The sequence below is a fragment of the Natrix helvetica genome (assembly GCF_964273705.1).
Source record: "Natrix helvetica genome assembly, chromosome: 1".
In the NCBI taxonomy this organism is placed as follows: Eukaryota; Metazoa; Chordata; class Lepidosauria; order Squamata; family Natricidae; genus Natrix; species Natrix helvetica.
Window position 1 is genome coordinate 101,655,456 of NC_138548.1, and position 22,611 is coordinate 101,678,066.

At 36.1% G+C, this 22,611-nt stretch overlaps 1 protein-coding gene across 5 annotated transcripts in view; it reads right to left on the minus strand.

Moving 5' to 3' along the window:
• Positions 1-22,611, minus strand: part of MICAL2 (microtubule associated monooxygenase, calponin and LIM domain containing 2) — a 148,067-nt gene that overhangs the window by 74,276 nt on the left and 51,180 nt on the right. For 2 of the 5 annotated variants that reach the window (XM_081936845.1, XM_081936849.1), the window contains exons 6-20: positions 22,372-22,527; positions 21,307-21,407; positions 19,525-19,782; positions 19,014-19,129; positions 18,138-18,264; positions 17,632-17,722; positions 17,374-17,521; positions 15,234-15,433; positions 13,275-13,387; positions 9,132-9,188; positions 6,875-7,024; positions 3,517-3,627; positions 2,842-3,102; positions 1,923-2,024; positions 1,446-1,571 (exon numbers count right to left, since the gene is read on the minus strand). In XM_081936845.1, coding sequence (XP_081792971.1) covers positions 1,446-1,571; positions 1,923-2,024; positions 2,842-3,102; positions 3,517-3,627; positions 6,875-7,024; positions 9,132-9,188; positions 13,275-13,387; positions 15,234-15,433; positions 17,374-17,521; positions 17,632-17,722; positions 18,138-18,264; positions 19,014-19,129; positions 19,525-19,782; positions 21,307-21,407; positions 22,372-22,527 — 2,117 coding nt within the window. The remainder of the gene's footprint in view (positions 1-1,445; positions 1,572-1,922; positions 2,025-2,841; positions 3,103-3,516; positions 3,628-6,874; positions 7,025-9,131; positions 9,189-13,274; positions 13,388-15,233; positions 15,434-17,373; positions 17,522-17,631; positions 17,723-18,137; positions 18,265-19,013; positions 19,130-19,524; positions 19,783-21,306; positions 21,408-22,371; positions 22,528-22,611) is intronic. The other 3 variants (XM_081936846.1, XM_081936847.1, XM_081936848.1) reach the window with 3 other exon arrangements.

Sequence of the window (22,611 nt, forward strand, 5' to 3'; positions counted from 1 at the left end):
ATATCAATGCTTTCATTTACCAGACATCAATCACAATGGCAGCTGGTAAAGCAACATACTTTTGCATCTTAAAATGATAGACATCTTTATTAAAAAGGATGCAAGCTTGCCAAAAATGGGATTGTCTTGCAAAAGCAAAAAATTATTTTTGTCTCTATGATTTTATATAACTTGCTGTTTATTGAATTTTATTATTAAACATTATTCAAATTAATATTATTCAGGTTTTTTAAAAATAAATAAATATTACTATCAAATATTTAAAATGTAATCTGCTTAATCACTATCACCACCATCATCAGTGAATGGATGGTTTAAGAGTGCTTCTGCATGCTTTATTACATGAAGTGAGGGTTGAGTAAGTCAGGAGAAATATGAAACTATTATGAACACAGTGGGAATGGGATACTTAAGAAACTAAGATCCAGGAAGAAATAGGATGAAAAATAAATGAAGGTGGTCTGAATGCCGATTTGAGTGAGCATTACGATGGAAATGTTAAAGGTAATTTAGTTATAAAGAGAGAATTAATGGAAGATCCATAAGAAAAAGTGAATAGATTGAAAGTAAAGGGGAAAACTAGGAAAGAATGGCTGAATACTTTTTCATCAAAACGAGCACTGTGGGAAGATTAGTATATGAAACAGGATTTGGACGTTATAGAAACTTGGTTGATTTGCAAAGACTGAAAATGGTTTCAGTGTAAACTAGATGTATCTGTATTTCCCTTTCTTGGATTACTATTTCTTATTTCTTTTCTATGTTTTGCATTCCTGAAAGTGAACTGTGGGATGCATATACTCACATGCATTAAACCATGTTTTCAAAACACTATGTTCCTGAACGTTAAGCCCCAAGGAAACAAACTACATTATGGTGTTCTATAATGTGTGAATCCATTCTTTCTGGATGAAGTTAGGAAAACAGGGCTGCAAAAGGATTAAGGATGAGACATTATCCCCCCCCCCCGGGTTTTTTGTTATATAAAAAATATGTTTCAACAGTATTTTTGTGTTCATGCTGCTTCAAAATCATAGTCATCATGCTACTTTCTGACAACTGCTATTAGAGAAAATTCTGAGGATTAAAAATAAAGAATTGGGAACCCATGTAGCCCTGAAGCTCACCTGATAATAAGCACAATTTTATCTGAATAGCAAATATACACTCATCCTTCTCTCACTATTTATGGAGAGGAAAATTATGTGATTTCCAGTTTTTTTCAGTCCAAGTTTTAAAATAGTCTTTTTTTAACAGGATAAGCCAAATTCAAGTTCTGGTGCTATTTTAAAATTCTTTAATACTCCCATTACTTTAGCATTTTTTTCAAATGAAATATAGCACACACAAACTGCTCTGTTGCAATGTTAGTGAAAGCCAATGTTGCACAGGCTTTTTTTTTTTAGTGACAATATGAAGCTGAGAGGAAACCTGTTAAAGAATACCTTTTCAGAAAGAATAACAGAGGAAGCAGAGTTTATGGATGAAGAGGAAGCAGCTGAATCATAAGATGGCAGACAAACGGGAGATGGGAGCTGAGAATGAGAGAGACCTTTAGTAGGAAGTGGATTCTGTGTAAAGCAGAAAGAGGAAAAATGGTCCCAAATTATTTACCTGCAAATGCATGTTAAAATTATGGAATTTGCCAACATGCATTAAATTACTGAAGAACGTTCTGTTACAGCCAGAAGAAAAAAATATTACAGCCATCAACTAAGACAAACATATCAGAAAGAAATCGACATGTTGAAATTGGCCCTTATCAGTTTGTGACAGACTATGAGCAAATTTCCACATTTCTTTTTTTTAAAAAAAATCACATTTAATGAAATGAAGCAAAAGAGTTATTTAGCCATGAGCTAGCCCTTTCAACCACCAACACAGTTCCTCACCAACTTTGCATTCTCTGCTTATTTATTCACCTTGGGGATGTCAACACAACCAAACAAGGAGGCCAGATGAGCTGCTTTCTCTTTAATGCTCTTTTTATGGAATTCTCTATTGGCTACAGACTGAGCTTTTTTCTGTGGCAAGAACAGCAAGGAGAGAACAAAAGTTTGAGTTAGGGAGAAAAAGTAGAAATGATAGTACAAAAGGTAGCAGTTTGGAGAAAAAAAGATTAAGTAACAAAGAGAAAGAAGGAACAGAAACCCAAGGCACTGTTATGTATACATGGAGTTATCTGGAATAATTAAAGAGAAAAAAAAATCATGTCGGATTCTTTATGGAAAACTTTGTGCCTGGTGTCACTCCAATTTGCACTTTTTTTCTGGTGCATCTCAAGAGTTGATGAGCTATGTTGCTCTTCCTTTTAAAAATTGTAATGTGCTTTTAAAAAAAAGACTTTTTCCAGGGATTACATTCCATGAATTGTGTATCACTCTCTTAGATGTCCCTTAGTGCATCCCCACTTTCTATAACCTGGCTTTGAAATGCCTTGAAAACTGTTGGTTAAAAAAGGGGAGCCAAATCTTTGCTTGATAAATAAAATTAACAAATATTCATGCAGGACTTAAGAAGTAATGGAGACTTTGATAAGCAATTTGGCTTAATTGCTCTTACAATTGTTTCCCACCCTGAGACGGAAGGCAGGGAACTTTCTAGTCAAGTTTCTCCCAAGTTTCATTAATCAATCTAAGGTGTATGCAATGTCGGTGCCATGTAGAAAACAAATTGTAAAAAGGTGAGGGATCTGTGAAAGGAACAAAAGAATATGTTTCATGATTAGAGCAGCTAGGATTCCATGGTTCAGAACTGTCCTATATGATTGAATGTGTTTTTAGCAGCACAGGAAGAAGCCAGGAGGGAAAAAAGACGAGGAAATAGAGGAAAGAACGTCACCTGATTAATTTTTTCCTCCACATCCTGAAGGCGCTGAAGCACACCAGAGAGAGCAAGGGCAGCAGAACAGGAAGAGGCAAGAGTTTCAGAGATTCTAGACTTCGGCTCGTTTGGTTCTATGCGTTTCAAAGGCTTGGCCAGTGGTTGCTCATCAGACAAAGGCTGCAATGGTTTCCTGACAGCACAGTCCATCTTAGCTGTGGCCTGAGACTGGGAAACACTGCAAAAGAAGCCAGTGGCCTCTCTTCCAACAAAGGATATCTGCATTGAAATTGGCTAAAATAATCAAAATATATCCATGCAAACGGGTACCTAATCACATAAACACAAGGCAAATAATTTATTTGGAACAAAAATTCCTGTAACCCAATAGTCATAAACAGCACACATCTGATTATTATAAATTAGACTTCCATTGTCCAATTCTATACTAAAACGATCCTCAAAAATTATTTTGCTTTTTCTGACATTCACCCAGGATAGGGAATAGTGGTGTTAAATTTTGTTAGGAGCTAAAGCATTGCTCCATACTATATAACTTCTTCAGTATATTTCACATTGTTCTAAAATGACTTTCTAGTGTTTTGGAATGTATTAATGGGCTTATTGCTAGCATCATCCAATCATGCTCTCCAGCAATTAAGGGTGTCCCCCCCCCCCCGGAAGATTGCCTACCTGTTTCTTTGGTGGGGATGGCAGATTAACGGTTGTCTCCTTGGGTTTAGCAAAGCGAGGATTTATAGGAGATTCAGAAGAAAGAAGCAAGCCTGGTCTATTTACCGGCTCCTTAAATTAAAAAAGTGGAGAACAGCCCAAGAAAAGAACATTTTAGAATTAGAACAGAAAATGAGCATGGAAAAGAAGACAGAAATTTTAAGAAGAGCCACCAGCAGCAACATTTTTAAATGTGTGAAGTTATTATAATTATATCATCATTTCTGTTTATTGAAAATTTAATAATATCCTCTAGAATCAGATGGGTACAAACTGGATTAGTAGTTAGTATTAAAATTTATAGAGCATTAGTTAGGACAGTGGGAAGGAGAAGCTTAACTCTTTTTCTGTACTTGGGTCCCAATTAAAATCATTCCCCGAAGCCTCTATTCAAACAAATATGAAAGCCAATGGAATTAAAGTCTACATAACTAACAAAATTGGAAGCAAATTGTTTTCCAGGAATGTGTAATATTAAATGTTTTGCTTTAAACAATAGAACATCATAAATAGGGTTGTATGTTACTAACCTAAAGGACTTATAAGCAAGGTATGATTGAAGTATCAACATCAACTGAAAGTCAACTGAGAAAATCATAAATTAAACCCATAAATTTTCCGTACAGCTCACAGTTTGTATAATCTTCAGACTGAAAGCTAAACAGAAGTCTAAGCAGGCTGAAAATCTGGCTGGAGTTCCTTGCATTAGTTGCTATTCAAATATCTAAACTCAGGAAACTTGAAAACCTCTAAAGAGAAAGGATAATATTTATAAACTACACACAATAAGCATTGACTCTTTAGATTTTTCACATTGATGGCCATTAGGAATATCATTACTATCTCTACAGTCAAGCCAAACCTGTTTCAAACCTGATGATTTCTCTCTGCCATATGCAACCATCATTTATTGTTGGAGCAACCAATACATTTTCTTCATTTGAACAACAAATTGTTCAGAATTTTAAAAACCACAATATTCATTAGTCCATTGCTTCTTGTCTTGACCTTAGTGCTTTGGAGAATAGGTTGTCCCCAGGGGTGGGTTCCGGCAGGCACTACTGCCGGTTCGCTCATGGGTGTGCTATGCACGCATGCGCAGTACAATAAAAATAGTTCTGTGCACGTGCAGAAGCAAAAAACAAGATGGCGGCACCATAGGTGCTGCCTGGAGAACTAGTTCAGGGGCGAGGCAGGCCTGGGTCGCTGCTGGATCCAGCGACCCAGGCCACCAAACCACTACTGGTTCAGTCAAACCAGTCCAAACTGATAGGAACCCACCACTGGTTGTCCCCTCTGTGACAGCCCCTCAAATATTGGAAGACTTACATCATGTCACTCCAGTCCTTCTTTTCATTAGACTAGACTTAATCAACTCCTACAACTGTTCTCAAATTTTAGCTTCTGGTCCTTTAATCATCTTTATTGCTCTTCTCTGCACTATTTTATATAATTGTATACACTGAATTTATGTAGGATGTTTCAAACAAGTTTTTATGGTGGACATTTAAGAATCTGACCAAAAAGCCCAAGCTGACATCAAATTTTGTCTTATTTTCTACATGTAATCCTGTACTAGAAATAGTTGCACATAGTTAAACTGCAATTGTCATGAAGTGTAATGTTTCTAGAATATCAATTTATTTAAGTAACAATAAAAATGTGTAACAGAATTTTCACCACCTTGTTATCTTAACCAAAATATTGCTAACTATCTTAAGAAACAAAAGAATATACAGTTTATATTGTTCTATTAAATTATGTTACATACTAAGACAGCCGCCTGATCTCATTTCATCAGATTATTTCAAAAACGTTCAGTAGCAGGGAAGGAAAGCATTATAAAATTACATCACATTATCTACTATCTGAAAGAAACCTTGTATATTTTGAACTAGCAGCAAATGTCTACGTTGCATTTTTATCTTTATACAAAAATACGAAGACAGGAGGTATTCCGAGATGCTTCCTTTGATAATGTCAGCAATATTTATATTATCTGCCTATCTAGACTATAAATGTGTGTTATCTGTATATGTGAAGATTCTGAAACTAATACTGAACTGCATTACCCAGAATCATGCTTTTTGAGAGTTGATCAATATCAGTATTCCCTAAAATGCTGTTTGGAAGCAAAATATAGTTTTAGGATCTTTCTCCTTGTACTGAAAACTTAAGATAGTAATTCCATGCATATATATTCAGAGGGCCTATGTGCCAATACCTCAAAATAACTGCTTATGCCTCCGAAAGATTTGACTCCATTTCTAAATGTCAGTTTTACTATTTGAGTTGAGACTCTAGAAAGAGTGCAGAGAAGAGCAACAAAGATGATCAGGGGTTTGGAGACTAAAACATATGTAGAACGGTTGCAGGAACTGGGTATGTCTAGTTTAATGAAAAGAAGGATTTTTCATTAGGAGAGACATGACAGCAGTGTTCCAATATCTCAGGGGTTGCCACAAAGAAGAGGGAGTCAAACTATTCTCCAAGGCACCTGAGGGTAGAACAAGAAGCAATGGGTGGAAACTAATCAAGGAGAGAAGCAACTTAGAACTGAGGAGAAATTTCCTGATAGTTAGAACAATTAATCATGAAACAGCTTGCCTCCAGAAATTGTGGATGCTCCAACACTGGAAGTTTTTAAGAAGATGTTGGATAACCATTTGTCTGAAGTGGTGCAGAGTTTCCTGCCTAGGCAGGGGGTTGGACTAGAAGTCCTCCAATGTCCCTTCCAACTTGTTATTTTATTATATTCTACTGGAAGCAGTAACAAAGCAGTAACAAGGCCAAAGGAAAGTCTAGTAACCAGTCAGATCAAAGCTGATTAAATTAAGTAAGACAGTAGATTCATTTACTCTACGAAAGCAGAAGATGTACACAGAAGATCTAAAAGCAAGCCAAAATCACAAGCAGAGATCCAGAACATGTAGGCAGCAGCATCATAGGAGCTTTGCAAAATCAAACATGGAACTTCTGCTGTAGGCTTAAACAGGATATTGGGAGTCCAGATTTTATCAACTGCCTGACACTATGAGAGAATCCCTCATCCTACAAGACTTATGTCTTAGATGTTCCCTCCAACTTACTGCATGTTCTTTACTGTATGTAATTCACTTTGCTCCACGTTCCATATTCCATAGCATGCAGAGGAGAGAGACAGGAAGAATTGAGCATCTCTACCTCATCTCTGTCTGTTTTTGGATAACAGTGTCAGTATAGTCTTATCCCTATTTCCCAACTAACCAAGATGGTCTGTCCCTTGTCCTGCAATTGCTCAGCCTTCTTCTCATCTTCATTTATTAGCTTATTCACTCACCTGTCTCCTTAATGAAACATTGGGCGCATTTTCTTCAAACTTGGCTAAGAGCTGCGTTGCCATTGATTTCACTTTGTTTCGATTTATTGTTCCTTTCAAATCCCTTGGTCGATTACTTGAATTTCTTTCCTGATTTAAATGATTTGAAGACTATAAGCAAGCAGATAAAAAAAAGTATATGTATTTATTCCATAACATTAAGGACTGCTATTTATGTAAATTTTTGGTGTAGATTTTAAAAATCTAAATAAAAAGGTTACATTTTTAAAATAAGTAAGATAACAAGCATAGCTTACTCCTCGTTTCTCTACCTATTTTCCCCACAACAACCGCTCTGTGGGTTGAGAGAAAGTGACTGGCCCCAAATCACCCTGATGGCTTTCACACCTATGGTGGGACTGGAACTCACAGTCTCCTGGTTTCTAGCCTGGCACCTTAACTACTAGACCAAACTGTTCTTTCTTCATTACATTTGTGAATTTGAAAATTGTTCTGTCACCCACATTAGAACAATGCATCTGTTACACACCACAAAAGTAATGCAAGCTTTGAGTTTTTGGGATCAAGCATGACAATAAATAAAACAGATAGTGGGTGTAAGATTATGTGAGAATGGAATGCGAAAATGGAAGAATGGGCGGGGAAAGATGCTTCCTAAGGAACAATCAGAAAAAAGGGGGAGAACTCACAAATGAGTAACAGGTAGAGAATTTCATGTCTCAGTAGTCATAAAGATTCATACAGAAACTGGTCTTCTCTCAAATAGTTGGGATCTGAGCTGTGCAAGGCTTTAACTGTATTTTGTGCCCAAATAAATGGGCATCAACTACTGTACTTTAGGTATGCAGTAAGCTAAATATGGACTGCTCATGGTCTTCTGAGACCAACCTGACTGCCTTGTTTTGTTCCAAATAAAATGGAACAAAGGTAGACCTGTGTAGCACCTGGAAGTTCCTAGGACATGTATCATTAATGTTAAAATCATTGTCTTCCAAGGGGTACAAATTCTAAAATCGATAAAATCTGTTCCTGGATATTTCTTTAATCTGTTCTTAGAAACAAGAGATAGATCCAAGTTCAGAAATACTCTAAAGTATCTATGTATCTTGCAAGGAGAGTGCAATCCTGTTTAAAATATATATGTCTATCAGTGGTGGGATTTGAAAATTTTTACTACTGGTTCTGTGGGTGTGGCTTGGTGGGCATGGCAGGGGAAGAATACTGTAAAATCTCCATTCCCTCCACACTCCAGGGGAAGGTTACTTCAAAATCTCCATTTCTTCCCAATCAGCCTAGACTTGGGAGGCAGAGAATAGATGGGGGCAGGGCTAGTCAGAGGTGGTATTTATCGGTTCTCTGAACTACTCAAAATTTCTGCTACCAGTTCTCCACAACTGGTCAGAACCTGCTGAATACCACCTCTGTTGTCTTTGCCTCTTTGGAATTATTGCCTTTCAAATTAGCACCTTCTGCTTCACTTGCAATGAATTATCCCTTATCTGTCTCACTACAGTCTGCAGGCCATTCAGTGGAGTCATACATTTTCTTGAAAAGTTTATAGAGACATAGAATTGACTGTCAAAAGCACATTGATGAATCCAGCTGCATATCTCAAATGTTTCAAGGTGATATCAAATATTACTGGGAACAGAATAAAGCTGTAGACTTTCTTATACCTCCTTTTTTAAGGATCTGTGTCCAAGCAACATCATTTGAAACCTATCTGAGAGATGGGAATGGAACTATTACAAAGCCATTCTGCCTATTCCCAAATCTCTCAAATGATCCAAATGGATGATGGTATCTAAAGCCACTGAAAGACCTCTAAGAAACAATCAAGTCAATTCTATCCTTGATATTTGACACTTGTCACACTACAAGTCTTCAGAAAAGTTTGGCTTCTGACAATGGCAGTAGCCATACAGATTTCCAACCTAGATTTGAAGAATCTACTATTACTTGAAAGAGGCTAAGTGAAGTCCTGTTTGTTCAAAGCAGGTTCCAAAACAATATTATTTTTCTTTTTTGCAGACATCGAACTGATAACAAAATGGGAGTAATTAATAGCTTCAACTATGGGGCACTTTAAACCTTTTAATAAATAAATAAAATAATGCTACCCATCCCCTGACTTGTTATGGTCAATTTTAATTAGCTAAAAATCTGAATGTGAACTCCTTAATATCTACTTTTGGTAATGGAAAACAAATTTTGTTATACAATGAAAGTATATTTAATAATGAAATGTATTACCAACCTCTTCAAAACTGAGGAGACTTTTGCGGCGCCTTTTACTGGTTTCATTTTCTTCCACCTGAAAGCAATGAAATCAAGTTGAGAAAGCACTCACAACTGTAAATATATCAGCAAAATTATCTATTTAATAAAAGGGCAAATGAACATGCTGTGCATTAAAAAATCAAATTAGTTATAAAAGGAGAAAGGGCAAATAGTATAATTAAATCATGCACCAGGTACAATTCAAGGTTTCATTTTGCATATTTCTACAAAGAATTAACTGGAGGATTAATTTTAGGGTACTTTTAATATGTAATAAAGCCAGCTGATATTAATGTTTTTCTTTCTACAAACACCAATCTATTCTCAGCAAATGTTGTCATTTATAGTCCAAACTAGAGTATGTTTTTTTCAGTCTCCTCTATTCTATTCATAAATTGTGGAATTTATATAATCTGATTTTTATGTGAAAACTCCATATGACTAAAAGTCACTTTGTCTTCTGTTATTCTCTTTGTATTATCTCAGCACGAGAACTTTTCTCATTAACAGCTAAAACACGAAAAAATACTTGAGAAAAGAACAACTACCTGAATTAATAGATTTCAAGGAGTTAAGGAGAGCAAAAGATGAATTTTCTTATTATCCTTATCTATATTCTATGTTTGGTACAAAAGCAGCCCACACATATCAATGCATTTGGATTGTAGATTAAACATATAAAATGATTTGTTGTATTTATCTGACATCTCGCAATAATGCAGGAATTGCACAATTCCAATGTCACAGTAGCTTAGAAACCTGCCAGGAGGTAATCTGGTTCCCGATTCAAGGTCTTTATGCATTATTTTGGGCCTAAAGATCCCAGTATTACATATTTTTTAATGAGACCACTCATTAGATTGTGTATACTGCTGCCTAATTCAGGTCCTTGATAAATCACCAGTTATTCTTTATATAAGGAAGACAGATATTATCAGTGATATGAATTAATTTATATGGCTTTCTACCTCTAGAAGAGGTAGGAAATATCCTGTGAATATTTCAACATTATGTCAGTTCAACAATATTTCATGCAAGTTTGAGTGGCATTACTGATAAAATTCAACACTCTGGCTGAGCTTGCAAGCCACATGATTTCACATAAGTATATTTCTTTTGGAATTATTTTATAGCTATGTGTAATCTTCTAAATGACGGGCAAAACCACTCTTAGGTCTCCTTTCCAAAACACTGACAGATGTATAATTCTAAAAACTGCCTTAAAAGTTTTCAAAGTTTTTAGTTTGAATCAGACTATTGTCTGTCTAGATAAAGATCATCACTAATGATCACATGAACCAGAATTACCCTTCTGCTCTTGGAAGAGGCTATAACAGAAAATCCTACTACTAATAGAAACCAGAAATTGTTTTTATTTGCTCCCTGCCAAGCAGGGAAGTAAGTAAAAGAACCATTTATGGGACAGCATTACAAGTACAGTTCCTGTTAGAGATTTGCAGATTTAATCCATAGATCATTTAAAACTAAGTTTCTGTTTTTAAAATTTTTCATATTCACTGTTCAGTTGGGCATTTAATAACAATAAATTGTGTTTGTGTAGCTGAGAGCAGGAAAGCTGGCATAGAATGACAAATACGGAAAAAAAATAAGATGTCTTATTTATGTTAACTTGCGAGACTGGAAAAGTTACAATGAGCAACATCATGAAATACACTATATCGACATTTTAGCAGAGGAATCTACTATAAACTTGTTTTGGAAGTTTGAGCATTTTTGTCCTATTTCTGCCAAATTGGATAGTTGGGTTTCAATTGAATAAACACACCAGTTCTGTTTGCAAGGCTGAATAAAGAAAAGCTGTTTCCTAAAAAGGGCATATGACTACTGGTAGATAGCTTAATATTCACATGATTTGATGGTATTATTTATAGAATGGCTGGCATAAGAAGAATCTTACATTTTGTATTTGGAAGGCTCTCTTAAACTTTATTCATTGGCCTTCAGAAGGCAGAGTTAATACAGCTTTAAAAGTACACAATGCATTCATTGTTTTTAGTTGCTAGTTATTGAAGATGTTGACCAAATATTTTTGTACATTCTCTTACTTGATCAAGCAATCTCTATAAAATCATGCATGCATGGTAATGTCTCTGGAGGCATTCTAGGGACACATAAGTAGATGTAGGGATGAAATGTAGGGGGGGAGAAAAAGGAGGGAAGTTACACTGCATGTGTGAAACCTTGTCACATACTGGAATGAGCCATTGTTAGCTGATTATACAAATCAATGCAGCTAATTTGTGGTGGTGTAAGTTCCACTCATCACAGGAGTAACTAAGTATAGTCAGATGGCAATTTTAACCAACATACACTCCATCAAACAGTACTATATGATGCAAGTTGATAGATGAATGATCTAAGCTACAGCAATTTCATTATTAACATTCTGGGAAGTTTAAGCTTATATTTGAACACAAGTAATATTATGCAAGATGGGATGCAGTGGCTCAGTGGCTAAGATGCTGAGCTTGTCGATCAGAAAGGTCAGCAGTTCAGTGGTTCAAATCTCTGCATAACGGAGTGAGCTCCCGTTACTTTTCCCAGCTTCTTCCAACCGAGCAGTTCAAAAGCATGTAAAAAAATACAAGTAGAAAAATAGGAACCACCATTGGTGGGAAGGTAACAGCATTCCATGTGCCTTCAGCGTTTAGTCATGCTGGCAACATGACCACGGAATCGTCTTTGGACAGCACTGGTTCTTCGGCTTTGAAACAGATATGAGCACTGCCCCCTGGAGTCGGGACCAATTAGCACATATGTGTGAGGGGAACCTTTACCTAATATTATGCAAAGCTGTTTCTTTTTCTGATATATAAGAGATATGATAGAAGGCTTTATCTCAATTTAATTTTCATATGTAGGATGAAATTTAATTTTCTAAATTTAATTTAAATTTAATTCAATTTTTTAAATTTAATTTTTAATACAAGTTAATGTTCTAGAGTTGTATCTCTGTATAAAACTGAACTTTCTTCCATTTCTGGAGCCGAGTATTTCTTGTACCAAATATAAAATTAGTAGTGGGAAGTAATACTCTTTCTTTCATCATTAAACTCATGCATTCTGCAAACTCATACATTCTTTCTCTTTTATTTTCCTGCTGCTATGCAGTCATACCATAGCTATTCCAATAAAGCTTCAACCGGGGGGGGGGGGGGCAAGGGGAACCCCAGTGATCTCTTTCAGAAATGAACAGAGAATACTGGTCACAGATACGTAGATTATCTTTTAGAAACTGTAGTTTCCTTTAATATTAGCTCAATTTGACATTTGTAAATGACAGAGCAGATTTATTGAAGAACATTTTTAGCAGTCTTAGGGATAAATTGGCCTTAGGAGATCATCAAAGGCCAATTTCATACTGACCTCAAATGGCAACCAAATAGTCTAGGGAAATTTACAAACTTTACATTATAGAGAAAGCCATTCACAGTGTGAATCTAAATAATATGTAACGTATTTTTCAGACCTTTTTCCCCTCAAAAAAGAGGCTGAAAATCTGGATGCGTCTTATACACTGAATACAGCATTTTTTGCCTCCCTTCACTAAAATGGCCATGCAGAGCCTATAGAAGGCCTTCAGAGAGCTCCTGGGAGCTGGGGAAGGCAGAAATGAGTGAAAAATGGGCCATTTTTTGCTCAATTTTGCCCCCCCTCCAATCCCCAGGAGTACTCTATAAACCTCCTAAAGGCTATGCATGCAATTTTTTTGAAAAAAAATGGGCCGTTTTTTGCTCATTTTGGGGGGCCCTTACTCCCCAGGAGCACCCTGCAAGCCCCTAAAGGCTATTCATGCCTTTTTCTGGGGGAAAAACGGGCCAGTTTTCGCAAAAAACAGGTCATTTTGGGGAGGTTTGCAGAGTGCAAAACCTTTTTTTTTTAATTTGCCTCTTCAAAACCTTGGTGCATCTTATACTCCGGTGACTCTTATACTCCAAAAAATACGGTAGATAGCATAATTGAATACTGTCCTACTTTTAACTGTCATGAGTAACACAGTGTTTGTAAGTTTATAACTTTGCTGTTTATTTTGTACTATGCATACATTTATTCCTTTATCTGAAGAATGGGGAGAAAGAAAAAAGATATATAATTTTACTTTTGGTATTCTCTTCCTTGGAAATGTCAAGTTTATGTAATTACTACAGCCGAATTTGGATGATTTTGTTGAACAAGGATCAATTCTTTCTCCATTTTGCTTTACCGTGGTACCTGTTCAAACATAAAGAAATAAAGTAAATTAAGGCATCATCCATTAATTTGGAAATCATGTAAAGCAAGTCATTTATACTTTCAAGTATTTTTCCTATAAAACTACATTTATAATTTATGGTTAACTTCAGAAAGTCTTTCATTACAAAAAAAACTGAACACTGAAAAAGCAACATTATTCTTCGAACTAAATATTACAGTCACTATGAACTTAGAATAGAGATGGATAGTTGTCAAGGCACATTCAGCTCCCACTCAAATACCCTAAACTTCACTGCAAAAATTTATAGTAAAACAGATGAATTTCAGCAGCCCTGAAAAAAAAATAAAAAATTTGAAGTAGAAATGGTTTGTCTCCTGTTCCCAGTTCCATTTTTATCCCCCACCATCACAACCCCAAAACCTTGAAGTTGTAAAAAGTTGAACATTTTTATAATAACCTCTATAACTGTCCCTCTAACAAATCTGGAAAAAAGACCCAAGATGAGCCTGAGAAATGGGATATCTGGCCACTGTTGACTTTTAGGAAGTTTTATGGGTGGGGATGGAAGTGGCCTAACCACCACATGAAAAGGACATAAAATTTGGCCTTGTCCCTTCCAATGAAGTCAGGGTTTCATTAGATGTCTTTCTGTGACTGTCTGGAAAGTTGGGGGGTGGGTTTAAAGCCTTCAACCACTCAACCACTGACAAATGCTGACACAAAAATTATAACACATTGAGCAGAGCTGAGTCGAAGCATGATATATATCTGAGTAAATCCGTTATGATTAGCAGATTGTAATTATTACTTTACATAAAATATATTTGTGCATGCCTAAGAACTCTTCTACTGTACAAAATTTAATGCAAACCGAGTCAAGAGTGGTTCGGTCCCTTCTTTTTCACATTTTGCCTATGACTATGTGAAAGGCACAAAAGATACTGGGTTATGTAGATTTCTAAGTATTACTGATCCATATCATAGCACTTGGAAAACAATATACCGTATTTTTTTTGGAGTATAAAACGCACTGGAGTATAAGACACACCAAGATTTTGAAGAGGCAAATTTTTTAAAAAAGTTTTTGCAGTCCGCAGACCTCCCAAAGACAGCCCATTTTTCGTGAACCCCCCCCCCCTTTTTTTTTTTTTCAAAAAAAGGGCATGAATAGCCTTTAGAAGGCTTGTTAGAGTGCTCCTGGGGGTGGGGGCAAAATGAGCAAAAAATGGCCCAGTTTTTTGCAAAAATGTTTCTGTTTTTTGTCAAAAATAGGGCATGCATAGCCTTTAGGAGGCTTATAGAGTGCTCCTGGAGGCTGGGGGAAAAATTGAGCAAAAAATGGCCTGTTTTTCGCTCATTTGTGCCCTCTCCAGCCCCCAGGACCACTCTGGAAGCTTCCTAAAGGTTATGTACAGCCATTTTGGTGAAGGGACGGGGTTTCGGGAGGCAAAAAATGCTGTATTCAGTGTATAAGACGCACCCAGATTTTCAGCCTCTTTTTTGAGGGAAAAGATGTGTCTTATGCTCCGAAAAATACGGTATCTAGCAGACAAGGTTCTCTGAAAATGAGGTAAATATGAAAACCAAGTGCAGAATCAGCAACTTTCATGAAACTTGTGTGATCAATTAACCAAAATAAGTAATGGCAACAGTGTCTTCTGGCTTTACAATACCACTCAAGAATAAAACACTCCATTTCCCCCATTTTGTTATAAAAACTGGTTGACATAGCTAAATATAATTCGATATTTCAAAGCAGTTACAATTGCAAGAAACCTTGGGTTCAGGTTTAAGGCCAAACCTGAATGTAAAGTAACAAAAGCTTGATTTTTGCTGAGAGTAAAAATAACAGAGCTGACTTACCCACTGCTCTCAGAGGTGTCCCCCTAAATAGCTCATAGAATTTTGAGAGATACATGACCATACTAAGTTTATCAGGCTCTCCAGCCGACACCATTTCTTTCCCAGTTGTGACAGGAGGAATTTTAAATTCATGTTCAGCAATGTCAAATGCTAGCTGGTTGTTTTTGGCTGCATCTTCTTCATTCAGGGCATCAAAGTCACTTAAGAATTAGGAAGAAAAGTCATATAAATACAGAAACATCTCTTAGAGTAGTCTGAAAACGGAGTCATAGCAACTGGACTTATTTTCTTGCTGTTCATCTCTTATAGTACTTTAGAAAATGTTTTCTGCTATACTAAATCATTTTGGTTTCAAAGTGTTTCTAAAATATTGAGGGGGGGGGAATCTGTGTTGGTATCCTTGACAAAAGATTAATTTAGTGAATATTTATACCTACTTACTCTCTTCTGCATTATGTTTTTGCCAGAGTAGAATAACACCATCTCCTTACATTATTTCAGTCCAGGTTATATATATAAAAGAATAGTCTATAATTATCCCTTAAAACTCTAGCCAGCCAGCCAGCCAGCCAACAAACCAACCAAAGAAATCCTGAATAAATATATGCTATAATAGAATATCCTTATTCTAGAGAATGATATTTGTTAAATAAGTATGAAGTAGTTGCTAGTTCCAGTATAAGCCAATTTGGTGTAGTGGTTAAAGTGCTGACCTAGAAACCAGGAGGGTGTGAGTTCTGGATCTCTCTTAAGCATGAAAAACTGGCTGAATGACTTCGGTCCAGACTCCCAGCCCAACCCACTTCATAGGGCTATTTAATACAATACAATACAATAGCAGAGTTGGAAGGAACCTTGGAGGTCTTCTAGTCCAACCATCTGCCTAGGCAGGAAACCCTACACCATTTCAGACAAATGGCTATCCAACATCTTCTTAAAGACTTCCAGTGTTGGGACATTCACAACTTCTGGAGGCAAGCCGTTCCATTTTTGTGGAGAAAACAGGAGGTGGGAGCATTAGATATGTTAACTGCCTTGGGATAATCAATATATGTAAAAGAAAAAATTCAGGGAAAAAAATGTAATCTACACCATCTTCAGAATTTTGGGGAACTGGGATAGGAATAAAACATGCAATTTATTCTCAAAAGGCTTAGAGGTTAAGACGCTGAACTTGACAATCAGAATATCGGCAGTTGGTTCAAATCCCTAGCGCCACATAACGGAGTGAGCTCCCGTTATTTGTCCCAGCTTCTGCCAACCTAGCAGTTCGAAAGCATGTTAAAAATGCAAGTAGAAAAACAGAAACCATCTTTGGTGGGAAGGTAACAGTGTTCCGTGCGCCTTCGGTGTTTAGCATGCCGGCCACATGACTATGGAGATGTATTTGGACAGCGCTGGCTCTTCGGCTTTGAAACAGAGATGTGCACTGCCCCCTAGAGCCGGAAACAACTAGCACATATGTGCGAGGGGAACTTTATCTTTACCTACATTTTCCAAACAATTGACATAATATCCTTCCACAGATGCATTAAGATAGACATAGACACACACACACAAACATACACACACAGTACTGGCATTTCAAAGAGCCCTAAGGACCTGGCTCTTTGCCTAGGTTTTGATAAAGACAATTGATGACCCTTTCTTCCTTATAATTGCCTTCAGGGTTTGTTTCCTTTGCTTTCATTGCTCTTTTGTCATGGTTTGTTTTTGTATTTTTTTTCCAGACATTATAACAATACAGATGGCACTCCTCAATTCTGAATAACCTCTCCCCACATTTGCATGTGAATATTACTCAGCACAGAGTATTTAAAAGAAAACACTGTAAAATAACAAATGCTATGACTTCAGAAAGAAATACAAGCATAAAAGGTATCAACTTCTATAACACAAGCAAAAAACAGTATGGTTGAAACTCATACAGGAGTTCTTTGAATATGTAAATTTTGTATTTTTAGTATTCAGCCAAAGACACTGAGGGGCAGAATCTGAACAAAAAGATGCAGAGAATTGCAAAATAGGTGTTAAAAAGAGAAACAATCTTTCTTTACTGTTTTGATTGGCCTTATTCAAGTATTTATTTTAAAAGGAATTTGGCAATTAGCAAGCATTACATACACGTATAAAAACTTACATGAGGTCTGGTTTGAAGCGATGTATAACTGCACATAAGGCAAGGCCACTTTTCCATGAACTGGTGAGATCTGTGACATTCACATTCTTGTATCCTTCAGTCTGTTGCTGACACCAGGTTAAAAGTTTGTTGGGCCTTATGTCATATTCTGAAAGAATAATTTTCTTTTTTAAAAAAATAATACCGGTACAATCTTTACAACTTTCAAGCTCTCCCAGTATATGGTGTAAAAAAGAACACTAATGAAATGTCTCTTACCACGTTTTAAAATGCCAATTGATCTTCTAATGGTATTTGCTCTTTCTAGTAGGCAGGGCTGCAGCTCATTTGTAATATATAAATGTTTCACCTAAAGGAAAATAATCACCGGTTAAGTTCAGAATCTTCACTGCTCAAATGTGATTTATCATTCAATTATCTAAACGTTTATCTAAACTAAATGTCTATCTAACTCCAGTTTATATGTTAATTATTATATTTATGTGCTACCCTATTCCAAGATTCCAAGCGTTTAACAAACATTAAAGCTCAATAAAACAAGATTGTGGTAACTTACAGATAAACATCTGGGGGAAATAAATCTATCAAGACATGCATGCAAAACAGGCAGGTCTGCATTTTCTTCATGATCATCTGACTTTGTTTTCATATTTTATAGGTCAACAATGCAACCACTCTGTTTATGGCATTCTTAAAAAACCAACCCTTCTTTCCTAGCACCACTTTGAATATAAATAGTTTTTTTTGTTTATATCCTGGCTTACCTGATGAGGTCGAACACAACTTGAGTTCAAATTCGGATATCGTGTGGCAGGGTCAATAGTGTATTGGTCAAAATTCTTAGTGATATTTTCAGGTGTTGTCTGAGGTAAGAGTCTATAAATACTTTCCCTGAAAGACAGCAATAGAAATATGCCTGTTTGATTTTAAGAGGCAGGCAGTTTTCAACCTCACCTAATGTGCACCTACCTTTATTTAGACAATGAATTTAGATTTGCCAAAATATGAAAAATGCTTACGACGACAATAACTCAGACAGAAAAATATAGGTCTTCCTAAGGCAGAAAAATTGCTACAATGAAGTAAGATTACATCACCCTAAATCATCTGGATTTAATTTTCCTCTCGCACAAGAAACAACTCCTCCTTTAGCCACAAAACAGCAGTAGGTAGAGATTTCACAGCCATTATTAGTCAGTCAGGTTTCCATTTACAGCCTGTGCTGTCTTTTGCTTTCCACAAACATGCTTTCTCAGCCCTTATATGACCTTTTTCCAAACTGAGACACTTGACTTCATCGTTACCATACATAACATCTACCCCCAAAAAACCCTCTCAACAACTCTCTTCTCCTCCTTGTAATTGGGCAAAGATTGCAGTGAAGCAAATGAGAAACCAATTGATAACAAAATAAGAACAAGAATAAGATAATAGAAGCATTATCTAGGTCACCTAGATGCTACTGAAATAAACTATAGCAACCAAGTATCCAAGGCGAATAGTAAGGCATACTTGATATCTAGATAGCCACAGATTCTTCATCCCCACTTTGGATCAAACTGGGATCAATTTACCGTCTGTGAAAACATGGAATTTTTCTCACTTCTCTGGTATATAAACACAAGCACATATAGACTTACCTTTCTGCTAGGATATCAAGTGGGGACTTTGCCTGTGCCCAGCTTTTCACCATCCACGCTGTGTCAAATGCAGCTAGAAATCCTCTTGCACAACCAGTACCCATTGGCCAGAACGGCTGTGAAACACATTTTTGTTATAGACAACATCTAATATAATTCAAACTGAAAAAAATCAAATTCTTTATTATAATCTAGATATCATCCAGCCATAATATTATGGGGAGAAAGCAGAGGATACAGGTAGGTAAGCAATTTACACGAAAGAGGAGAAAGTAGAGGAAAAACAAACACAATAGCTAAGAGCTGGAGTATCAGACAACAATAATAGTAATTAAAAAAAACCCATTTTGGTATAGATTGTGAATGCTTCTGAAGTTCCTACCATTTAAGTTAGAAAATAGTATTATAGCATTAAAACTGCAATATTTACTAGATGATGGTTCATAAAACTGTTATTACAAAGCAAATCACTTTTGAAAGCTATCTTGAACAAATGTGTATTTCATCCTACCTCTACTAAACTGTCTCCAACAAGAGCAACTAACAGTTGATGTCGATGCCTCTCACGTATTAATGCAGCATTTTCAGAGGCATACATAGAAGTAAAATCAAACATGGCCACATCTGGTTGCCCATAGTGATTAATTGCAAAATCTAAGGCAGGCAATTGATAATCAGTCGCAAAGTCGGCAGCTTCTCTTGCATAGGACAATAGATTGACTTGGTCTACATTTTCCACACACAGTAGTATTTCAGTATCAATAAAATCCTAAATGAAATCAGAGATGTCTATTATTAAAATTCCTGGACAGTCCAATGGATGCTAGATAAAACAAACAATTACATATAACAATACATGGTGAAGATATATGCATACTATATGCCACCAATTTAATTTGTTCTAGACCAATGGTCTCCGAACTTTCTGCCTTTGCAGACTGGTAGCAGGGGGGAAGAGCGGATGGTTCTGGATAAGCCCGCACACGCATATACAGCTCCATTTGCAGCTCACGCAAATGGATTTTTGCATGAGCACATGTTAACCCACCGCTTGCAAAACCCGGTTCTGAATGGTACCGGGCCATGGCCCAGAGATTGGGGATCCCTGCTCTAAGCCATTGAGGGCATCTAAATCAAATATATCTGTACCTAACAAAAATGATTTAAAAAAAAACATTTCTTTTTAAAAAGTATGAATTCAGACAGTATGTGGAATATAGAATAAAAGGGTCAGAAGGGATCATGCACCTCTCTTTAATGATCTTCCACCTATTACTGCTTGTCCTGAGCTCAGGTACTTTAGAGAATAGGCTGAACCCCTCTGCCCTGTGACAGCCCCATAAGTATTGGAAGATAACTATTGTGTCACCCCTAAACCTTCTCTTCAATGGGCTAGACATACATAGTTCCCTTAACCATTCATCATATGGTTAGGCTCCAGATACCTTTCATCTTTATTGTTCTTCTCTGTACTCTTTCTAGGGTCTTGGCATCTCAACCAGAATAGCAACCAGAATAGGATGTAATATTCCAAGTGTGGAATATTAGTGAAAACTAGTTCAAGATAGAGTGGTACTATCAATTATCATGATCTTAATTCTATCCCTCTGTTGATGCAGCCTAGGACTGTATTGGCTTTTTTGGCAGTTGTAGCCCACTGCTGGCTCATACTTAAGTAGTTATTGACTATTGTATACCTATGCATTTGATTTTTTCTGCCTAGGTACAGGCTCTTACTTTTCTCATTTTATTTTTAACAATAAAACTCAGTTGCCAAAGACTTTCAGTACATCTCTCTTCCTCAATTACTTTCCAGAAAATGTGGGGTTCATCTCTCATAATCCCCAATTATTATTAATGTAGCACAAATACAAATTCTATGAATTTATAGAATAGCTCAACTGAGATATAACAATTTTAACCCAGAGCATGCCCTAGTTTATTACTACTACAATGAAGTCTCATGCCTGCATGTTTCCTCTCCATCTTCTTTGAACACTCAATTTCAGTGAAGTGTTCTTGAATACTTCAACACAATTTCCTGTTATATTTCAATTTGAAAATGCAGCTCAGCTTTTGTCAAGTTGTAGTTCATCAGGTGTGTTGTGACTGCAACATTTAGAATTTCCACCCAGTACTTTGGGAATACAATGGCTGAGAATCCTGAAAATAATCTGTCCCAAATAATGTGGATAGTAGTGATTAAAAAAAAAGAGAATCTGGGTTTTAAGATTCTGTTCAGGCTTAGAGATCAGAATGTTATACAGAGAAAAAAAATACATTAGATACTTACATTAATAATGACACCCTTCTCCAGAAGGCTCTGTTTCTTTGCAGTCATCACAAAGTAGTGGGTGCTATCTTTATAGTAAACAATATTTTCCAGGTCAATTCCTACAGACAAGCAAGACATGAAAACTCATATAATAAAACAGTGTATATTTCTCAATTTTTTCCTACTTTAACATTCAACAAATTTGGAAAACAACATTTTTTAACCTCCTAAATTTTGAATTCAAATTCATTCATACTCTAACATTCTCAACAATACATTTAATTAAATTCTAACATGATGTTGACAGTAAAAACATCAGGGTTTTATAACTTAAAGATGAACACATTAAACCATGTTTGTTCATAATCTAAAATCCTATCCTAGTTAAAAACTATGTCATATTAAATTTGTCAACAAACAGCATGTTTCAGGGATTTCAATTTCTCCTTGTATTCATGCAAAGTGTTTGGGGGAAAATTGAACCAGAAAATAATATGAAAAAGTAAAGGCTGGGAAGATTCTAAAGTAGAAAGTCATAAAATATTTTGCTATTTTTATTGCAAGAAGTAGCACCTTTGAAATAACTATGACTTAGTTCATATTTAATGCTATGACCAGAAGTTCGCAATCCATGTTCCTGATACCCAAGCACTTTTGAAAACTTGCAAGCAACTTACATGGGCCTACAGAAATTATTACCAAATCTTAGTTTTCATTGTAAGAGAAAGAGAAAGATATTAAATTTCTAACTAGACAGCATTCATACTCAATTCCAATTTAAATCTAATAAAAACAATAAATGAAGTCAAATCAGTTTGTCCTTAATCCTTTATATTTCTACATCCACAGGAAAGGGGTGATCCACAACATGGAAACAAATCCACATTACTGCGCAAATATGTGGCTAGATTGCTTTTGATTTAGCATGATAAGTGAAGCTGTCTATTATAGATTTTTGTGTAAATCAATGAACAACAAAATCTTAAAGAAAATGAATTAAAGTTCCATCTCTGTTTTTATACCTCTGCTATTCAGTTTGGTTGCCAGCTTGCTGTATTCTGCCATGTTTAAAAGAACACCCACCTGTTTCTTCTTTCAAATCTTGGAAGAATTTTTGATTAAAAATGAAAGCAACACCACTAATCTCCTCCACTTTGGCTTCTGCAGTGGTATTTCTGTTTATAAAGTTGGCAGTAATGGCAATAGCTAGCTTTCCACGAAATTCCTTCCTTTTAAAACCTTAGAAGGAAAAATAACAGGAGTTGATTAATACCTCTTTTCCATGAGAAATTTGGGCATTTACCCAAGAATTCAGGTGAAGAT